Below are 22,531 nucleotides of genomic sequence, written 5' to 3'. Positions count from 1 at the left end.
AGACATGCAGCAGCACAACTATTTCTGCCCTATATTTCATATTTAATCTGCTGTGCTGGCGGATTTCTTGGCCCAGTGCACTGTGTAATCTTGTCAAAGGGCAGATGGCACTCTCACAGTGTCTGTCAGATCCCCTGGACTGGGATTGGGACAGAGGAGGAGGAAGAGGGTCCTCCAGCGGCCGCAGCACTAGGATCAGCAGGTTTGGCGGGCCAGCAGCAGCTTTGGCAGCATGCAAACCAACAGTTTCTCCTCCTTTTTTTAAAAAAATTCCTTTTCAAGGCTAAGCCCAGACCTAGAAATGACTTTTGCCACAGGACTTGACATTGGACACAACAGCAGGCTAGGATTAGGATTATCCGAGGATGCTATATAACGGGCTTGTCGTGTTCCTTCTTACTTTACACACAAAAAGCGCATACCTCTGAGATTGTCTCTATTTCTACACATCTCTGCTATTTCCCAAGTGTTAAACTTGCATTTGGTAGCTGTTCACAGGACCTCTCAGTAGGAAGTCTAAAGTTCAAGTCAGTACAAGTGAAAAGCAGAAAACCTAAATAAAGCGCTCAGAGAGACAGAAAGCATGCATGGCTTATTGAAAGTGTTAAATTTACATTATAACATTTTTTTACAATATCAAACATAGCAAGAATTTCCTGTGCATAAATGTTTGTTTGGACCCCTCGAAACGTCTCAGGGGTTTTAACCTGAAAGACTAAATCTGAGTAAAGATAGAAGTGGTCAAATCGACAGCAACGTCCAATCTGACCAGCTCAGCAACACCACAAGGCCTGAAAGATCACAGAAGAGAACTAAGGTGCATGATGACAGATGTATTTCCATGGTTAAGCACATTCATTGTCAAGGTCCAACATCAAGAGATGTCTTCATACAGAGGTGACACAGACAAACGAGCCACAGCAGGCGAAACACAAGAGAAACTGATGACAGGCACAAGAGGGATAAGATGGAGTTGATCGGTTTGTTCTGCCTTATTCAGTTACCACACTGCACAAACATTAGTGCTGAGAAACATCACTGACAAATACACAAACTGCATAAAAACGAAAGTGCAAACTGCAGAAGAAACTGTGATCAGCATAAAGTTTCACCCACAAGCTCAGCCTACCCTCACGTTCGCTAAAACCTGATGAAATGAACAGGTTGGTGTAAATACTTCTAATCTTTTTTTTTAATCAAGTGTTACACCTCACAACTGAGAGCCAATGCAGTGTGTTTCTACAAACCAAACCTTTTAAACCTGCAGGAGGGTTTACAACAAGGTGCAAACCCCCGGTTACACACAAGAACGACCATAAAACATCTAACAGTCTGCTCGGCCATGAAAAACATCCTCTGGACAGAAACCAAACTTGTACCAAGAGAAGGAGCAGCTCATGATCCAGAGCATACCACATAAACTGTCAAACATCGCAGAGGCAATGTTATGGCATGTGCACGTATGGCTGCTAGTGGAACCGTGCCACTGGTGTTTATTGATGATGTGACTGCTGATAGAAGCAGAAGCATGAACTGTGAAGTGTTCGGGGCTGCTTGGATTCATCCAAATCCTGTAAAAATAATTGGCCAGCGCTTCAGAGTGCAAATGGCCCAAAGCAATCTGCGAAAGGAACCCAAGAGTTTCTCGAGACAGAGAAATGGGAAATTGTTCAATGGCCACCTGACCTGAACCCAACAGAGCAGCTTTTCAAAAACTGAAGGCAGAGGCCCACAAACAAGACGCAACAAAAAGGTGGCTGCACTGAAGGCCTGGCAGAGCGTTTCCACGAGGAAACACAGCATTCGGTGATGTCCATGGTTATGGATATCAGACACTCATAATCGCAAAGGATTATTACCCGAGTATTAAAAAGAACTCTTATATTTAGGATTATTTTCGTTGGTCCAGTTACGTTTGAGTCTCTGAAAATGAAGGACTGTGTATAGAAATAGCTGTAATTCTGAAACAGTTAGATTGCAGCTGAAAGTTTGCACTTCCATCTTTATTGTTTGATTTAAAATTCACTGTACTGGCAAAATTAGAAAAACTGTTGATTATCCAAACTTAGACTTACTGTAACTGTATGTTTCCTGGTTTTGACACTTCATATGTGCTCATATGAATAGACTGACTTACAGAACACAAAAAACATGATTAACCAACCGGTTTCACCGCCTCTAAAGGCATGTTGGTTGAATCTGCAAACAGTAAAGGATAAAAAACATTAAAATCACTGTTCTGTTTATTATAAGGGTGAAGTTTCAGACCAGCAGGAGTCCTTATGAGTCCTCAGTTTGTCTTATCTCAAGAGAACACTGTGCACCAGCTTCCCTCCTGGTTTCAGCAATTTACAAGGCAGATTTATGTAACAGCCTAGCTAGCGCCGGCTTATATTCATAGAATAATGGAGACTTCCGTGAAGTTTTGACAGTCTAATTTGCATGGTGCAGACAGTCAAATTCGGCTGCGCCTCAACTCTCCTCCACCACAAAAACAATCTCACCTTCAATTACCAGACATCAGATGAGATGAGGGAGTGTGTGGTCCTGTGATTAGACCAGGGATGGTGGGAGGCAGGGAGGAAAGGAGAGAGACAGTGAGAGAAAGATGAATGGGTCCGTTGGTGTCCCGGAGCAGTGGAGAAGCCTGAGAATAAAACGGATGACTGAATGAATGGGACAGTAATGAAAAGAGGAGGAGGTGGTGGAGGGCAGAATGGAGGGGAAGGAACAGGACATTCAGAGTTGTTGGTCTGGTTGTTAAAAAGAATTGGAGAAGAGGATAAAATGAGCACAGTTGAGTCACAGGTGGAGACTTGTGGGCTATTGTGTCTGCCCGGCTCAGCGGGGAACCGATGGGTTTTAAAGGATTTTTAAAACTTTCATAAAAGTCTCACTCTGCTGTGAAATGACTCACACATTATACACTGTGCTCAGTAAGCTGTTAAACAAAGAATGTTTTTTAACTCACTGAGTAGATGACAGTGTAAGGAAAGACTCTGTGAACAGATTAGAGTGATAAGATATTACTGTGATCATTCAAGCAGGTTCACATGCCCACTCAAAGGGACACGCTAACCTCAGCTTACTTGTCACTGAGAGTTTACCTGAGGATGGAGAAGAAACAGGAGCACTGTCAGGTCTGAGAAATAAATCCTCATAGAGTGAAGCGAGAAGTAGTTTGTCTATTGGGTTTTGGTAGATTTCAGAAATTGGACATTTTCTTCTACCAAATAAAATATGCAATTTTATGTAGTAAAACAATAAAGCAGGCATGGACGTAAGAATCATTTGAGCTGTGAAAGCATTCAGCAGAGAGTCAGTGGTTCTCCAAACACTTACTTTCCTGTGCTCTGAATATTTCTGAGTCAGTCTGTCTCTATTTCTGCATCGTTTTATCATGAAAATGTCTTTATTTGAGGAAAACACACAGAAGGTAAATCAGGTTCCAGTTCAACATTTGCAGGAATATAGTGCAGCGAGGCCCACATTTAAATATTTATTCCCAACCTTGTTTGTAATCTGTGGCTTTCAGAGGCTGGATGATTGTTAACCTTAAAATTCCAAAGAGTTCATGCAGTTCCCCCAGTGTATTTCCCATTTTCCAACCTTCAAGCTACACTGAGCTAACTCACTGCTGCCTGTAGCTCAGTTTTTGGCATACAGATATGAAGATATCTGCAGCAAAACTAAGGAGCCGGTATCCTAAATATCAAACTAATATGAAATGAAAATGACCTTTAAAAGCTAAAGGTCTTTTAGAAACCTGAATCATCTTGAACTGCAGGATTATGTGTGCAGAACTGTGCAGATTCCACATTAAAAAAAAAACAAAATTATATCGAAATTTGAAGTATACTCAGGTTTCAAAGCTCCTGCTCACACAAAGTGTGCAGAATAAAACCTTTACAGGAAAACTGCTGTTAACATTCCCATACTGTGGCAGAGAGAGGGAGAGAAAGACAGCAGAGGATGTAAAGAATAGCCAGGGGGTTTGACTAAACATTTGCTTTGGCAGGCCGGGAGAAGAGGGGCGGTGCGCTGCTGGTCCCCTGACATGCATCCAGAGGAGCCCCTCTGTCTTCACCATAAATCTGAATGGAGTGGGAGTTATCATACTTTCCCCCAACTGTCCCCTCCCGGACTAAACCCTGCATTCCTCCCAGACACCGCTTTGCACAAACAAAGTAGCCAGTTCCCACCGCTCAGCATTGGGAAAGGCGATGGTTTGTCATGGAAAAATCTAGAGGCATCTCAAGAGTCCTTTAGAAGCCTTTTTTTCTCCTTCTTCTTTTCCCCCACAAGACTCAGAGATGGATCAGATCTTTGCATGGTGGCTGCATTTTCTCTGTTTTTGGAAGAGAGGAGACTAATGTATGTTAGACATGTAGTTTGCAGAGTTACTGTGAAAGGGAAGGTGAATCATACGTGCATCAAAGCTTATGCAACGCTAGTTTTGAACCTTAATGGATGTAGAATTTAATCAAACCTTCAAAACACGCACATCCTGCATGACAGCACAAAGATGCAGGGGTGAACGGGTGTGAATCTGGAGGCCGGACGTTATAGAAAACCCTGGTAACACATTCCATACGGCCTCCTCCCTCAAAGGGAGTCTTTTGTGCTTACTGAAAGGCAGAGGGGGTTACAGGGTTTCTCCCTTTAGGGTGTCGAGAATAATACTCGCTCTCAAGACAATGACCTCACCCTGACTCTCTATGCATTTTTCTGCTGGAGACTCGAGGTCTACGTGCGGGACCCGGTTAGTGTCTATGTGGCCGTGGATGGGAGCGAGAGAAAGTCAAAGAGCCAGAAAGAGAAGCAGGAAGAGTTTGGTGAAGGATGGATTACCGGGGGGGAGGCGCTGCAGAGATCCTCAGGAGGGGAATATTTCTTTCTCCACTCTGATTGCCTCCCCCCCACCACTCTCTCCCCCACACACTATTAAAATGATCTTTACATGACACTGTTGAAAGGCGGCGTTAATGCAAAGCACACATGCATGCAACTCCAGGCGCAGGGAGCGGTGGGCTTCGACAGGAAATTCTTTTACAGCCTTTCTGCTGACTAAGGCCTCTGAGTGGGAACAGGGTACGAAAGAATGTGATGTATATGGACTCTGTGTTATTTGAGGTCCAGTTAGGGCAGCATATGCACAACCCATTACCACAGTGCTGTGAGTCTGCTGGTTTCAGCATAAAACAGCATCATTATTCTTATTAATAATAATAATAATATAAAAGAAATAGGCAGGTAAACATGGTCAAGTCTTTTAGGTGACTCTGTCCTTGGGAGCCAGCTGTAAGCACCACAAACACACATCTAGGGTCATTCATGTATGGCCCCTCCTGCTATAAAGAGCTGAATGTGATTTGCCTAATCTTTCTTTATTATATCCATAAACACAGCCGCAGGAGACCAAGGTTCAAGGTTGTGTTTATCCATGCTTAAAATCTGAAAATCTGAAATGGAGATTCATCACCAGTCCCCCACCATGACCACACCCACCATACAGACACAGGCAGACAGTAGCCATCTTTTCAGACAGCATCCATGTTGCAGAGGCAGCACGCTGTACAGGTGTCCCTCCACTGTGACCTACATTAGCCCAGCAGATGCCGCCACAAGCACCCACCAAAGCGTTTCACTGACAGCCCCCTCGGGGCATCCGGGAAGGGGGAGGGTGTCAAATTAGATGAGACTGTGTGTGAAAAATGCAAGAAGGAAAACTACTAATGCAACTGATGATAAAAACATCGGTGTGTGTCTGAAACGTGGCTGATCCGTGTGTGAGATGGATGCTGCAGCTGAAAGAAAAGGAGTGGCAGCTTGTGACTAAAACTGTCTAAATGGAGCAACAGCGCCATCAGGTGGCAGGGCTGGTCGTTGCAAACATATGCTCTTGCTGTAGCATATATGCCAGAACTGAAGGTTTTCCAACCCTAAAGGCTAAATATGAAATTATTTACCAGCCACATTCAAATTTGTGATCATTTTTCACCCATGTTTTCCTCCAAATTTTAGACATCTTTGAGTTCACATTCAGTCATTTGTATTCTTATTTTCACATCATAGCAGCGCTCTTCTGTAAAGTCCACAGATGGCTCCGTTATTCCTCAGAGTACGAACACCTGCTCGAACATACCTGCAACTCTCAGGTGTTATTAGGAAGCTTTAATTATTTCTCCATACCTCTGTACGTCTTAATATTACGCATTTATTTAAATAACGGCCAAAGAACTTGGACCAAAAAAGATTAGAAAAAAGTACAGTGAAAGAGGTCACACCTATCTGCTGATGTGCTGGGATTTTCCCACACAACCAACTCTGGGGTTGGTCTGAAAACAGAGAAAATATCAAGCAGTTGCCTTGTTGATGTCAGAGGCCTTGAGCTGATAGGAAGGTAACAGTAACTCAAATAACCACTCGTTACACCCAAGGTCTGCATGCGAGTATCACTGGTTGCCAGTCCTGTCAGCTCTGAGCAGGAGAGTGATGCTAAAACTCACAGACTCACCAAAACTGGACCAGAGATTAGAAAAATGTTGCGTGGCCTGATGAGTCTCAGTTTCTGCTGTGAATTTCAGATGGTAGAGTCACAATGTGGTGTAAACGTCCATCCTGCCTGCTATTAACAACTCAGGCTTCTGATGTTGGTTTAACGCTGTGGGGACTTTGGTTCGCTTGGTACCAAACATCATTTGAACACCACAGCCTGCCTCTACCAGCAAAGTGCACCTAATTATGTAGGCAGTGAATGTATGAACAGACGTACATTTAAACCTCTAGAAGTAGTTTCACAGCTTTTCGCATCATTTTTGATTTTTTCATCTTAAATCCAAATTTGTCCTGACAAAGACACTAATATAAGTACTTTTGTAGTAGCCAAATTTTTACAAATTAAACTGCAAAATTCTAGTGGAAACTTAAGTATCTCCACATATTGTGCATTTTAAACGTTTTTCTTGTCGTCCTGCAGTATGCCGTTAAGCAAGACACGGAGCTCGTTAGCCATGAATCCTTTAATGACAGAGATCACCTGGAAAATAAAGTGAAATAACTGACGTTAAACAAAAAGAAGTCGACAGCTCTGATTAGTTCAACGTGTGATTCTGAAGGGAACACGCAGCCGAGAGTTATATACATGCAACACATCGTCAAAACCTGAAGAACAGCCAAAACGAAACTAAACATACAACTCAACAGTGACCATCTGCACAATGTTTTGCATAATGTTATTGCACAGACATGCAATCTAAAGCACATAATACAATAATTAAGCATTTCTTGTAGTATAAATATTACACCTCTAGGCTTATTTTTCCTCAATACGTTACAGATGATGGATAAGGAAATCGGAAAAGCGTGGAGCGTGCTCACTTCACCCTTTCTTCTACTTGGCACACTGCCTGCTGAGCCATTTTGTTCTGACGATGGACCAACGAAGACAAACAAAAAAAAAAAGAAAAAAAAAATCATAGGATTGTTGTTCTGACTGAACCTGCGAGCTTTCCTCAAATTCAAACCAAAGCATCTGGAATCACAATACCAGAACCGGTCTGAACTCTATTGGGTCAACTGTGACTGTTCTCTTAACAAACTCCCTCTACCCACATATGACAAACAGATAAACAACTTATAATTACTTGAAAATGACAGACACCAACACAAATCTTGTATATCTGAATCAATCACGCGACGAGGAGAGAGGGAATAACGACACGTCAGCTGGTTGTGTTTCAGATGGTGTCACAAAAACATTTGGATTACATCATCACACTACTGTGTGTTTTACAAAGCCGTACACCAAGCGTCGGGAGTGAGTCCAAAATGAAAAGCAATCTGAAGGAAACGAAAAAAGGCCAAAATATTTTTTACATTTTGAAGATTCACTTGCATAAAACAGATGAGAAAGAAAAGTGTCATCATTCATGATCACTCAAATAGGAAAAAAAAAGAAGAAAAAGTCAGGTTTAAAGTGTTTCATCTTAGAAAGGAGACAAGCAGCATTACAGTTTATGGCTATTTCGCAGCCAGCATTTAAGTCATCGCCTGGAAATACACTCGCAACATATACAAGATGAATTTTATGTGATAAAGAAAGTAAAGAGAAACAGCTCCTCCCCGGCTGCTGCAGTGAAACCCTTCACATTCCGACTCGCCCTCGAGCTTTAAGGTCAGAATGATTACAACCTGTACTACGCTAGTGTCATACACTCTCTAAAGTGAGAAGTTACTCCAAGAAATAGCCAAGAGTCATTTCCCTCGCTAGAGGCCTACAGCTGACAGAGCACTCTAATTCGTATTGCCTTGGTCTTCCCGTTGCGCTTTTCAACAGGTTTACCAATATGGTCCAAACCCGCCAGAAAAAAATCCCCCACTGACAATCATGACATGGTGACAGAGTGGACAAAGAGTTAAAACACATTAAGCATGGTTCGTCTGCAGAGAACTAGCTTTAATGGCGGGACGGGGTTCGTGTAGCAGAGGCACTCACTCCCAGTTCTCCCAGTCTTCATCCAGCTGGTGAGAGGAGGAGGGGAAAAAAAGTGAGCAGAATGTACACAACATGAATTATTCATATAGATCCCCCCATAAAAAAAAATAAAAAAAAAACTCCACAAACCTCTCCAGATGCTTCGATTTTAGAGAGAGCCATCTGGACCTCTTCTTCCGTCATGTCCAGGTCAAAGTCTTTCTCCCAGTCCTCGCTCACATCGGTGCTCGAGCCTGGAGATGGAGGAGAGAGACACAATAAGTTGGGACTTTATGACCTTGACTCTGCGGCTTCTTCTAAGCCTATTAAGTGGAAAACTCATAAACACATCCCTGAACCTAATCCTGTTTCGATTCAACTGGAACAGTAAGACCAACTGCCTCAGGTCATCGCACCTTTCTTGCCGTTCTTGGAGGGCGTAGACTTCCCGCTGTCAGAGTTGAGCTCAAAAACTCTCAGGTCCTGTGGTCCATCTTCTTTTGAGTTTTCCGGTTTTGAGGCCGGGGCTCGTGCTGACACCCCGTCAGCTGTGACCTCGGGCTGGGTAACGGCCTCCACTTGAGCTTCAGGAGGTAAGTCACTGTTTCCGGGCCTCTGCTCGTCTTGCGTCTTGTTTACAACATCCTCCAAGCTGGCCTCTGTCAGTTTCTCTGTCAGTTTCTCTGTCAGTTTCTCTGTCAGTTTCTCTGCCAGCTCTGCGGTTACGGGCTCTGGCCGCACTTCTACCTGAGTTGGCAGACTGACGCTGTCGCTGCTGACCGAGTAGGTGGTTTCACGCTCTTCGCTTGGAGACAGAACGGGACTCAGCACAGCGGCCCCTGTAGGAACTGTTAGGTTGCTGCTGTCCAACGGGGGCGTGAGGTTGAGTTGAGATGACGACGTGGCACCAAGGAAGTCATCTGACAATAAACGCAGGAGCCAGTGTGAGTGAAAGTGTTTCAAAGCAAAGCTGGCAGATAACCATTAAATCTCCCGAACATACCCTCCTCCTCTTCCTCCCAGCCCAGCGTCTCTGTGTGCGCACTTTGCTCTGCTCTCTGCTTCAGCGCCAACCTCCTCGCCTCCTCCTAGATAACACAGAAAAACAAAAGCTTCTATAGTCTCAATATCTGTGAATCATAGACCCATTAAAAATTCAACAAGTCTTTATATGTCTGTCCCAAGCAGCATCCATCCATCCCAAAAAACAGAGCCAGTGTCAATTGCCACCATCTACAGTTCTTCTAATCGCCATCTGAGGCTCCAAAAGTACATTGGCCCCCAAAGCGTCTCAGCTTTAGAGCATTAAAAAGCAGCATTTAGAAGCTGGCACAAAAAATGAATGTTCCCTTCATTAAAAAAAAAAAAAAGAAAAAAAAAAAAAAAAAAAGAGGAAAGCCACTTTGATCGACAGCTAACCCCTAACCCTTTTCAGATCTTTTTAATGGACGTATCTGATTAATCTTACGGCTGTGCAGTTCAGACCATACGAGAAGTTTGTGTTTCAGGTGCTATTTGCTAAGTTAAATTCTAGTAATTACTTAGCGCTAATTAGCCGATATATGTCTGATGTGACCATTCAGTTTATTAATGCAGCGTAGCTAACTGAGGTTGCTAGCATCAGCTGAGTTTGGGGTTGTTCAGATGAGCAGATCTCATGTTTCACCATGAGTGACAAACCCCGAGGACATTCAATCACATGAACACAGCCAAGTACCAGTTCTTTAGTTTAACCTTAAACTCAACTTTAACCTAATAAACCTCAAACAGGACTTGTACTTAGTGTAAAACTGTGACCAGCTTAAAGTTTGTATTGCTCTGATGATTTAAAACTCACATTGGCTCCAACATAATCAGACGTGATTTAATTTTTAATGTACTGATTGTATTTGCCTTCCTTTTGCAAATGTCTTTAAAACAGTTTGGATGTGCAATTTTTGAGAAAACTGCAATCAACAATCTGCTCTAATGTTAGAGACTCTCATAAATAAATTATTGTGTTTGATACATAAAAGTACTCTTTACTGCCGCAGCCTTTATTTCCATAATAATGTGTTGAATAACAACTTTAATGGGAAGAGGAGAACGTCTTCTCCGTTTGGGGAAAAAAAAAAAAACAACAACATCATAATAGAAATGCACACGGGCTAATTAGGCGTTAAAAGCATAATTCCTATTTCACACTGAGAGCAACGTGCAGAAAGAATACAAAGAGGCACCAACGGGAATGCTGCTGTTATTCAGCAAATCTCGTCTCCTGTGAGTTCGTGTCAGTGTGAAGAAATCATAATGACAAGAAAACACCACAAATATCCTCCCGCCCAAACACAGACCATGTTACTGGATTAGCTTTCACATTTGGAAAAGAACATTTCATTCAATAGTTCTTTGTGTATGTGGCTCATTTTAAGGTTGCTGTTTGAGCACGTTGGTAAACCTCCTAGAAAAGTCCAAAAACTGGCCAGCAGGTGGCACCCAAGACAAAATATTTAAGTTGCATGAAAGATGTGTATATAGGAAAAAAGAAAATCATATGAAACGGCAGGTTTACCTGATCCAGCTGGAAGACTTTGTAGAAATATCTGTGCCAGAACTCAGAATGTGCTACGGCTGCTGGCACCTGCACAAAAGAGACAAAGTTCTTATCTTCTTTATTTATTCAAAAGGAGACGAGGAGCAAACGTTCGAAGAGAGCAACAAGTGATACCATTTTGGTATAAAGCGCTCGTATAGAGGGACTGTTGACCAAAAGCTCAGAGATTTCGCCTTTCTTATCTTCCAGGCTGAAGGTGGACAGCCAGCTCTCAAACTGTTCAGGGGGGCCTGACAAAGAAAAAACAACATTTCATTATTTAGATGATTTTAAGGAGGACTCCAGTAAATCTGATCAAAAGATTGCAATATATAGCCTAAAGATTTTATAGAGCCCACAAAAGGTAAATACAGGTCTCTCAGAGGTATAAGAGAAAACAAAACACACATTCAAAGTAACCAAAACACTACATCAATACGTCTGTCAACAAATAAAACACACTCAGCAGCCAATTTGTTAGGCAAATCTGTTCAAATGCTTCTTACTACAAATATCTAATCAGCCAATGACGTGGATGGGGATCAAAGGGGATTTAAGTGACTTTAAATGTGGCATGTTTGTTGGTGCCAGATGGGCTGGTATAAATATTTCAGAATACGCTGATCTGCTGGGATTTTCCAATCCAACCATCTCTAAAGTTCACGGAGAATGGCCCAAAAAAGGAGAAAATATCCAATAAGTGTAATTTCTCTGGGAGAGAACGTCCTGTTGATGCCAGGGGTCAGAGAAGAATGGTCAGACTGCTTTGAGCTGATAACTCATTACAAAAAATATATGCACAACAGCATCTCAGGATCATGCTGATGTGATGCTATTATGTCAATATGGACCAAAGCGTGCGAGGAATGTTTACAGCACTTGTGTGAATCTATGCTCCAAAGAGTTCTGAAGGCTAAAGAGGCTCCAACCCAATAGCAAGGTGTACCTAATGAAGTGTCGACTGTAAATGTCTGCAACAGAACACCGGTTGCAGACCTTCACAGATCAACCAGTTGATCATGATTTTTCTTACCATCTGGCTCGTTGCAGTATGTTGCTGGGTCAGCCTGCAAACTGTAGAGACGTGCCTGCAGGAAACAACAAACGCTGAATGGAGATCGTTTCGTTTCCACATGCACATCATGTGCTCACTTTTGCAGTTTGATAACACAACAGAGACTAAAACTGGAGACGGACTCTGTACTTGATAAACGCAACGTGAAGCATTTTCTTCAAAGATTTTCAGCAAAAAGGTTTTTGCTCTCTCTTCGTCTCACACAAAATTCTGTGCTCCAGCTTTAACAAGTTAATTTACCAGGTCTATCTGTATCATGCAACCTTAGTCTGTCTATATTCACCATATGTGGTAACTTCTATTTCCAAAACAGCCCTATGACAGTGGCCAAAACATTATCAGGAGCAAAACTTGTTGAAAATGGGCAAAAGGCAGAGGAGAGGGTGGAGATGTAGATACATAGCAGGAATTGGAAAATGGCAAGAAAGAGGTCAATATTCAGAGGATCTCTCCCCTCCACAATCCCTTGAAGGGAACATTATCATGATAGTGTTCCAATCAATTTACGCCACTCTATGCAGCTCCAGTAATACTTGTGCCCGGAGCATTTAAGAACAGGATTTAGGGAGTCTCTCAGTGTTAATATAATTTAGTCTGAAGGAGAACAACTCCGTCTGTTAGTGATCCTCCATCCAGCTAGAGACCAAAATTAAAAATACTAAGTTCAGTCTCAGCAAAAATGATAGTGTAAACTCAACTGCACCCACTGCTTGTGGAGCTGGGCCTCCATAAGGATAATTAACAGCTGGGTGAGTCAGGTCAGGATGTTGTCCAAAGTCTTTCCTCTCATGTATCATGTCCTGTTCTCATTGTTAGATCTTCAAAACCTGTTGTTTTATTCTCAGAGCTAATGTCACAAAAAAGTTTCCTTTGACTGTACTGTGAGCATCAGATTTAGGAAACAATAATGAGGCCCTGTGAAGAACTGAAACTGCAGATTTCAACCAAAATCTCAACTGTTACCAAAACCATTAAACAGCCTTTGATGCCTAGACCTAAACAAGTGAGAAAAGGTGCAAACAGCATGATGCATTCGGACCTCATGTGCGTTTAGCCATTTTTAACTAATGAATTAACAGGCGTGCTAATACAAACACTTTAATACTCACCTTTGAACTGTCATAAACTTCTGTGGTTCCTGCTGGTGTTGCCACCAGCGTGATTACATCACAGTCAATAGTTTTATCAGGAGGTGGAGCAAGCGTGTCTGATATTACGCCTAAGAAACTAGAGAGGCTCTTCTTCACTTTTTCTGTAGTCTCAGAGGAACCTTCCACCTAAAAAGCAGAATAAATACACAATCGATCTGCATGTAAGCAGGCATTTGGGAGATATTCATAAAAGACACGATGCAGTTAAAGCCTAATACTTACTGCAAGTTTGTTTCTGACGGCAGTGGCCGTAGCTGCAATTGAGCAGGCTGTATCATGCTGCACCACAGTGGAGAACTCAGTCAGGTCTCGCTTTATGAATTCTAAGGCTTCAGATGACTGTAAAGAAAAAGGACAAAGATCAAAATCCAGATTCAACCTTATCATATCTCTCAGGAAATTGCTGCTTCAGCCTATCAAAGTCACAAGCGGCGATACACCAAGACGGTGGCAAAATTCTTAAAAATATGAGTTGGTCTTTTGTTTAATTACTCTAAAGAAATCATTTATTTGGAACCATTTCATCTTTTTGTATCCGAGTTGATCTAAACTGAGTGGTTGTACAATGCTACCGAGTATGAAATTTAAAATAAAAGATCATGTTTTTTTTCTTCAACTTTTACAGCAACATTTTTTATTAAGGAAAAAGGAGAAACTGTTGAAACTGTTGCAGTAAAGTGAGTTTTTAAACGTATACTGATATGACATTCAAATGCTGGCTGACACAACCCTGTTGCTTTATATAACTCATTTCTTCTATAAAACTGTGCCCCTGTCTTCATCTCTCCTCTCACATCCTGTCCAACAGGTAATGTTGACAACAGTTTGGTTTTTTTGTGAAGCACCATAATAAAAGTACTGCTGAGTGTCTCCTTGTCCACTTACAGTACAGGCGCTAGAAGGAGCCAAAATGGATGCTTACAGACTGAAAACATATTACATCCATTAGTGGTTCTGAAACTGTGGAGCACATAACTACAACTCGTAAAGGTGTGAACAACATCCACTCATGACAGGAATGAATGTCAAGGGAATTTGGGACTTTAATGATTTCTTTGAACTGTTCATTTTCCAGGGTGGAACGATTGTACACCATACGGCTTTAATGACTTTGAATTTATTTTGGGGCTTTCTCTAATCCGCACAGGGCCAAAAGTATCCATATAGGCTAAAAGATTTAAGTGACTGTTTGTATACATTTAAATAAATGGTGCAGAAGGTTCTATAATATCTGACAAGTCCTATGCATGTTTAACTTCATTAGTCATCATTATTGTTTCTCTTTGCCTTCATAAGGAATGTTTGGCAGATGTCACTGGAAAGGCCAATACTCAGAACAATGGGAAAGTCTAAAGAACTCAGTGAAGATCTAAGAAGAATTGTAGATTCACACAAATCAGGAAGATCTCTTGGAGACATTTCTAATCAACTGCAGACTCCAAGATCATCAGTGCAAACAACTGTACTTAAGTAAAAGTCATTCCTTTGTGTCCAGAAGACCCAAACTGTCATCTTCAGGTGAGTGAAAATTGATTAGCATATTCAAGAACAACCCAGAACCACCAAGGCTCAGATGCTCAAACCTGCCATGAACTGGGAACTGCTGGAACCTCAGTGTCACTGTCCATCGCAAAGCTAGTTTTACGTCGCCATAGACTGAGGTACCAAGAAAAGAGCCCCACCTCCAAAACCTATACCTTGAAGCGTGTCAAAACAAAGATTGAGCTGTTTGGTCACAATGACAAGAGGTACGTTTGGAGAAGTAACAATGAGGTATTCAACCGGAACAGCCTGTCAAGCGTGGTGGTAGCATTGCAGATGGAATAATAAAGACGTAGAACTAATTCCAAATTCTCCAAATCAGCAGCTTGACGGTTGAAGCTTGGACACAACTGGTTGTTCCAACAGAAAAAATGATCCAAAAACACAACAAAATAGCCTAAAACAGACTAACTTTGAGCTTCCAAAATTCCTCACCATGTTGAAAATTTGTGGACTGTTGTTAAAAGCCAGATCTACACCAAGAAACCAACCAATTTATACTAAATCCACCAAGAAGAGTGGTTAAATATCCACCTGCAATTATCAGAAGCTTGTCTGTGTGTGCCAAAAGGATCTGGTCAAGGTGTAACTTTCTAAGTGACATTTAACCAAATATTATTGGGGGGTATACTTTTGATCCCATATGGATTAGAGAAAATCCCAAATAAATTCAACCTTGTTTGCTGTACAATCACTCCACCCTGGGAAAAAGAACAGTTTAAAGAAGTCGTTATAAGCCTAAAATTACCAAAATATTCATGATAAATGGATGGAAATTCTGACCACAACTGTCTATTCTGCTAAAAACTCAACTTTGGTTATTTGTTATAAAAAAGGATTCAATCATTAAATTGTGAGGCATGAATTTGAATGGGTTTCTGGAGGAGAATATGCCAGAGAAAGTGCGAAAGCAACAGGTTTACATAATTCTTCTGAAAATTGCATTAGTGCTAAGAAACCACATGCTTTGCCCAAAATCTGGTTTAGAGCAGATGCTTGTGACATGCGTATTTCTCTGCCACACAGTTCCACATTTATACCATTGAGATTTATTTTGTGGATCAGCATCCAACCTCAAAACACTTTAAAACTGTGCCCCTTGAAGGCACTAGAAAAAAACTGAGAAACAGCTGGCACTGTTACTCAGCAATGACTCTATGAAAATGTGTTGTCTGGTGTATTTTGGCTCTTCCTCTTTATTAAAACCTCAAAGTATTTCATAATATTCCTGAGCATTAACATAAACAAAGGCTTACTAACTGTCATAACGTGGAAGTCTTTTGGTTTGACATCATTACCTTGTCTTTGACGGCCTGGAAGCTCTGCTGCAGCCAGCCTCCCCACCAGCCTTCTCTGTGACCACGCACATAAATCCAGAAAGAGAAGAGGAAATATTAACAATCAGCACCAAAGCTTTTCATTTACAGTCTGTTCGTAATCGATCAAAGGATCTGAGTTTGAGAGTCTCAAGGATTCCAGAAACACACGCAGCTTTGACAGATAACGAGTAAGCTAACGTCAGCTCTGCTAGATTAAATGTTCGAATAAGTCACGAAGTGATTTTCAACGCTAAATATGATCACTGAGCGTAAAAATGATGAGTCAACACAGCCCAGAGTTTCTCACTGCGTGATTTAAAAAGATAAACAGCAAAAGCTAACTAGCATATGCTAACGCTAGCCAGGCTGTGTTTTGGTAAACAAACGCACTTCCTGAAAAGATTCCGAGAGCTTTACACGCTAGAGTTAACGCAAAGTAAACACACTATATCTGGTTAGATACACGACACAATGAGACATAAAACAAATGCATGACACCATCGCTCTTTGTAAGATTAAAGTGTAAAAGTTAAAATAATTTGCGACTTCACTCTCACCCTTCAGCCATCTTCACACGATGACATCATCAGTATTTACTGAACTCTCACCCGACAGCGTGGCTTTAAAAAAAAAAAAAAAAAAAAAAAAGAGTAGAAGAAAACACAGACTTTAATGACTTCTCATCTACAGCATACCAATGTCCACATCACATTCTCAATTAAATAAACCCATTAAAAACCAATGTTTGGTTTTATAAACAACTATTTTAGTTTCTGTGTCCTGTCTACGGTGGCTGCAGAGGACCAAACAGTTCGGGAGCGCGTATGATCAGTTTCTCTTCGCATGTATTTCGGCGTACCTGCAATAATGAGGTAAAAACAATAGCACAGAATCAAATCACAAGTTGACAGAAACTGTTTAACGTAAATTACCGTTACTATAAATGTTTTAAGCCGTGTTTTTACAGTAAAAAGCATCGTGAAATGTTAATTAAACAAAATTATTATTTTCAAAAGTGGAAAGTGCTAATATTGTTGCCAGCACCACGTTTGAAAAAAAAAAGGACTAAGCACTTAAGAGTTTGGGATTTGAGTAATACAGTTATGTTTCATAAAGTTTGCTGCATCTTTTAAATTTGATTGTTTTTATTTGCTTCTGATTTAGTGAAGAACAATCATAACAATTTCTTAAGTAACTTCTGAAATTCTTTGTGGCATCTTGGATAGCATAGTCTGGGCCAAACCCTGATTCATTGAAATCCATTCTTGCCTCATCATTTGATATCACTTCATCACATTTTGTGAGCTACTGTCATTGCTCTGGGTGTTTCCCAGCTTTTTGTGTTTAAGTTAATTTCCTGATTATTGGTTATTCATTGTTTGGTTCTCTTGATGTTATTTGTTGTTCTGGTTTCTAGTTTAAGTCACTATCTTCCTTGTGTCACGTGTGTCATATTCTTTCAGTCTGTCTCTCAGTGTCTAGTCCACGTCTTTGTGAATCGTGTCTTGTTTCCTGTTTTATTTTGATATTCCCAGTCCTACGTGCAGTGAGTTTCATTTTGCATCCCCTTGTCTCGTTATGTATAATTTACCCCAGCTGTGTCTCCCTCGTGTTTCTCATTCCCTGATTGCTCCTGTGTGTATATAAGCCCTGTGTTTTCTCTTGCTTGTTACTGGTCCATCTTTGTTCCTCCATGCTCTGTTACGTCCCTGTATCACATCGTGTTATTGCCCTGAGTTTCTCTCTTTATGTCCTCCTGGGGGTTCAGGTTTCAGTTTTGTTTCTTTAGTTTTCCCAGTTTAGAGTCTTTCTTAGTTCTCTTTCTTGCTGCCCTCACTCTTGTTTGTATGTCACTCTCCATAATAAAGCTCATTCAGATCAGCAGTGCCTGCGTATTGGGTCCTTATCTTACCTCCACACAGCCTGCCACTGCAGCCGTGACAGCTTCTGCTTGTACACCTGCCTTTCTTTTTTGACAAAACTAAAAACATACTGAAAGATCAACTTCTTTCAGTTTGGTGACAATTTATGCATTATGAAACATGGTGGATCACCGTGGCACAGGGCAAAAGTAATAATTCGTGACAAGTACATTTTGAAACCATGGCCAGAAAACTTCCCTGATCTTAATCTGAATGGGAATCTATGCTCAGTCCTTTAAATGCAGGTGGGCAAGCAGAAGCCAACAAACTGATCAGCCAAGGCTCTTTTACCATGGGCCCACAATGCTTTGTATTGATGAAATATGCACTTTCCATTTATGGCAGCTCACTCAAACCTGTATGTAATGTTCAACGTTAATGTGAACAAATGCACCAAAACACCATCATGGATGCTGCTTTTAAACAGTCTTCAAGAGTTATTATTCATGATGTACATTCCGGATTTCTGCAATTTAAGTTTGCTGAGAACACAGGACAGATTTCCACTTAATTCATCTTCACTGAGCTTTGGCTTGTACAAGTCTGCTTTGTTTCTTGATCTTTTTTTTTTTTTTGGCCTTTTTTTTTTTTTTTTTGGCCTTTTTAATATTTTTCCAGACATGGTAAAGTGTTGATGTGCTTTTTTGGATGCTGCAAAAACTTGTATGTTCTTATTGGTGTTCCTGAGCCTGTGGAGTGATTTCCAAGTCTGGCTGTCCTTAGTTCACCACCCAAAAGCCAACGCCATTCAGTAGTGGTTTTTGCCTTGCCCCTTGCATGCAGGCAAGAGTGCTTAGCTTTCCTCACCTTTACTTCTGGAAATCTCTGCTTTTCTTGGATGGTATTTTTTTTTAATAATAGCCTAATATCCTACTGACTAGTTTAAAGATGTTCCACCAGTTATTTTCCTAAGTATTACACAACCTTTCCATTTAAAATTTTCAGATTAAGGGAGGGTTTAATTGACCTACAAATAATTTTTTATTGACAATTACACGGTCTCATCACTCATTTTTGGAAACAATAGTCTTGCTGTTGTGACCAAAAGCAGGCAACCAATCTTACAGCATAGTTTGGAGAAGTGCATCAGAGAGACAATGAGAAACTATAACCCAGATCTTTCATGGAGGAAAGTAATAATTTAAAAATATGCTGATTTTTCTCTTTTAATTAACACTAATTTAACCAATAAGCTGTTTATGAAACCCATCAAATCCAGACCGGTGCGTTCCTTCTTCAGACATTATGTTGACTAATCAGCATTAAGCAGTTCCAGCCTGAGTCCCCCCATCAATCTCCCTCCTCTGTACATCTGTGTGCATACATGTGAGCGTATGTGCACACCATACTGCATATGTGTGTTGACCCCCAGCAGCTGTGCTTTCCCCTCATCAGTATTCTGAGTGAAAAGGGGTGGTGGTGGGGAGCTGGGCTTTACTAAGCATAAAATGTAAAAAGAACAGGCATCAAGCTTCTGGAAGTGTGCTCTCCCTTAATTGAAGTTCTCTTTTATCTAGAATCTGCACAATGTGTGCGTATGTCCTCCAATACAAGTCCCCCGTCCGGCCCCTCATTCCTCTTAATTGGGTCTTTCAGTCCCCTAATTAACTCTGTCAGTGCAGGTTGGCCTGAGCCAAGTTGGGATAAGTACTCCACTATTGATCAGTATCTGAAGCGGTTAACTTATCCATCTGTCTACATTTCATCTACAAAAGGTCATGGTGTAATAACATCAGTGCAGCCTTTGTGCTGTTAAAAGATATTTCTGTCTTTTTTGACTCCATATGTCTTTGCCAGATTATAAACTGTGTTTATAATCAAAATTTATGTTCAGTTCAAGGCTTTCAAAATAGCTTCACGGCTAATATTATCTATCTATCTATCTATCTATCTATCTATCTATCTATCTATCTATCTATCTATCTATCTATCTATCTATCTATCTATCTATCTATCTATCTATCTATCTATCTATCTATCTATCTATCTATCTATCTATCTATCTATCTATCTATCTATCCATTTAAACATTCATTTGGATCAACTACACCAAATAAAATGCATTAACTGGTGTAACAGTCTACAGCTACATCAAAGGATGATGTAATACTTTTGTGTGTTTATTTGTTAAATATTTAACAGCTTCAAAATACAAATTAATATCAGTTAGAAGTCATTTAAGTGATGGCACTGAACTGAGAGGAAAAAGTGAAGAGAAATCATTTTATCTTTCTTTCAAAATAGATGATTATAATTTTTTCTTATCAGCAGTAATTATGAGTGTTGTTTTGCAAAATATATTATACAGTTTTGCATCCCTGGAGCAAATGACTTTCTATATCTTAACTTTTTATATTTCAGTCTACAAAAAGACAGCTGAGGTCAAATTAGTTGGGGTTGCGAGACTAACGGGGCTCTAATTAAACATTTAAAGGCTGTTGCTCTGAGCACTGTGCCTCGGTTAATTGTTGCTGTAACAGTAATGAAATTAGTGTTCTTGGGGTTATCCAGAGTGCATGAAAACAATGTTTTTAACCTCATAGAATAAATAAATGCATGTCAAATACCTTCCTGCCAGTACCTTTTGCGTTCAGCCTCCTAAAATTGTGTCTTTTGGACATATTTGATGCAATATTTTAAGATAGCTATCTTTAAAGTTGCTTGGAATAAACCATGCCTTGGGCAATGCACATAAATCACCAAATGTATGTAAAATGAGAATTAATCTTATATTCTCAGTTGTATTCTCAGAGGCATTCAGCAGAGCAGCTACTTTTGTTTAGGCGATATTTTAAATGCATAACTTTCACTCACTGTTGAGTATTATAAGTGCAGAAAATGGAAACATAAAGGATTTGAATACTTGTTCCACCCTTGCTAATATAGACCAGCGTGTGTAATTTTCGGAGTTAATTGTGCACAACATTGTGACTGAAACCAGTGCTGCCACTGCTGGTTAGCGTATGCTAAAGAGCACTGTGGTGACAGCAGCGGCTGACCATAATGGTGCACAGAGGACATGTCCATATTGTATGATTTAAGAGGTATATCCATTACACACCGCAGTCATCACACCCACACTTGCGCGCACTCTGCAGACCGCTGATGCCGTACTGTGGGTTAACACCATCTGGTGCCAATCAGGAAACACCAGCTTTGCACAAGTCACTGTCTCTAATTATCTACCTAGAGCAAAGGGAGGCCGATCCCCACTAATCTCTACAATGTGTTCTGCTTCCCATTCCCACCTGTGTCCCAATAAAGGGGGGTCTTGTGGGAGGACCGGGGGTCTCTGTGTCAAGGGACTGGGGACCAGGTGACGCTGCAGCGCCAGTCCCCACGACAGAAGCTTCATCGCTTGGTTTGGCTGGCAGCTGCTTCCCCCCACTGAGACATCCCACAGCTGACAATCCCCCAGTACTGACAGGGGCTCTTTACAGTGTCAATAGCCTCATATATTAGAGCTAACCGCCTTTGTGGTGAGCGAGGGTGTCAGGCCTTTTGGCCCGACAGCGCTTGTTACCATGATGAAATGTAGATTGAATGGAGGGGGTCTGTGTCCCAGGCACGAGAGCTCGGACTCCCCCGGCCTTTGTGTCCCACGCATGGCTATTGTTCGAACCTATTCAGCACTTTCAAGAGCAGAAGGAGGGGTAAAAGTGAGAGGTGGGTGAGAATGATTTACATCTCTTCATCTCTCCCCTGGTCTCCAACTCATCTGTCAGCCGTGGGAGGATAAGCATGTATTTTACACGCCTGATTTGCTGCTAAGTGAAGGCTAGTCCTTGTTGAGCTGTTTGACTAAATCATGTTCATGGCAGTGTGCGTGTGTAAAGTGAACGTATGCTTGTTCAGTTTTTTATTTTTAGAAGAAAGCTGGAACTTGATTTGATGTCTTAATGTGCTGATAGAAATATTCATCCTGTATGAATTAAAATGACCTGTTTTTTTTTTTAATATAGACTCCATTATGTCCTTTGCTTAAAATCTGCCCTTTGTGTTCCTATATCCATGTTCTTATGAGACAGTGACAAATGGCTGGCCTAGAGCTGAGGACATGGCTATGTCCCTTGCCTGCGTCAGACAAAAGTGACGCGCCTTCCCGGCGCCTGTGTCGTCCTTTCATCTCCTACACCCTGTTGAGGTGAAGATGGATGGTCCCCAGGCTCAAGAACACCACATTCAGCTTCTGTTCTGGTGTATTGTCTCGCCCTTCTGTCCCTTTTTAGCTCTTCAGAGGTTAGGCTGTCTGAAACTGGTTAGCAACAAATGACAACCTTTTTTCCTGAATGTCAGCTTTAGCACTTCTAAGTTTGTCCTTTAAAGCACCAATAAATGCCCTTGTAGTATTGCTGTGATATTACTGTGTATTTGTACATGTTCAGAACGTTTCCAAAATAGTGACGCTGAGAAAGAAGAGACATTTTTCACAAACTAAAAATCAGCTGCACATTTAAAAGAAGACGCCCAGAAG

The 22,531-nt window shown here is 41.1% G+C and overlaps 1 protein-coding gene and 1 long non-coding RNA gene across 2 annotated transcripts; one reads left to right on the top strand and one right to left on the bottom strand.

Moving 5' to 3' along the window:
• Window positions 1–7,004: 7,004 nt before the first annotated feature.
• bsdc1 (BSD domain containing 1) lies at window positions 7,005–16,777 on the bottom strand. Its single transcript, XM_026152531.2, has 11 exons — window positions 16,693–16,777; window positions 16,115–16,169; window positions 13,497–13,613; window positions 13,233–13,400; window positions 12,082–12,136; window positions 11,184–11,299; window positions 11,028–11,096; window positions 9,480–9,564; window positions 8,893–9,396; window positions 8,627–8,730; window positions 7,005–8,523 (listed from the first exon to the last, which is right to left on the bottom strand). Exons 1-11 carry the CDS (start codon window positions 16,701–16,703, stop codon window positions 8,494–8,496), a joined length of 1,314 nt encoding a protein of 437 aa, XP_026008316.2. The 5' UTR covers window positions 16,704–16,777; the 3' UTR covers window positions 7,005–8,493.
• A 4,606-nt stretch (window positions 16,778–21,383) lies between these two features.
• LOC145422286 (uncharacterized) lies at window positions 21,384–22,415 on the top strand. The gene is made up of 2 exons (XR_013903559.1): window positions 21,384–21,723; window positions 22,086–22,415. It is a non-coding gene; the product is annotated as an uncharacterized LOC145422286 (long non-coding RNA).
• The last annotated feature ends 116 nt before the right edge of the window (window positions 22,416–22,531 follow it).

Source organism: Astatotilapia calliptera, chromosome 19 (assembly GCF_964374335.1).
Source record: "Astatotilapia calliptera chromosome 19, fAstCal68.1, whole genome shotgun sequence".
NCBI classification, from domain to species: domain Eukaryota; kingdom Metazoa; phylum Chordata; class Actinopteri; order Cichliformes; family Cichlidae; genus Astatotilapia; species Astatotilapia calliptera.
The sequence above is the reverse complement of the archived record's forward strand: the minus strand, read 5'-3'. Positions and strand labels throughout refer to the sequence as shown.

What these genes read in the sequence shown, in the direction of transcription:
- bsdc1 (XM_026152531.2), bottom strand. An exon ending in ATACTGCAACGAGCCAGATG is followed by an intron (nt 11,300 to 12,081) that starts GTAAGAAAAATC and finishes TTTCTTTGTCAG; the next exon opens with GCCCCCCTGAACAGTTTGAG. An exon ending in CTCCAAGAACGGCAAGAAAG is followed by an intron (nt 8,731 to 8,892) that starts GTGCGATGACCT and finishes CTCCATCTCCAG; the next exon opens with GCTCGAGCACCGATGTGAGC.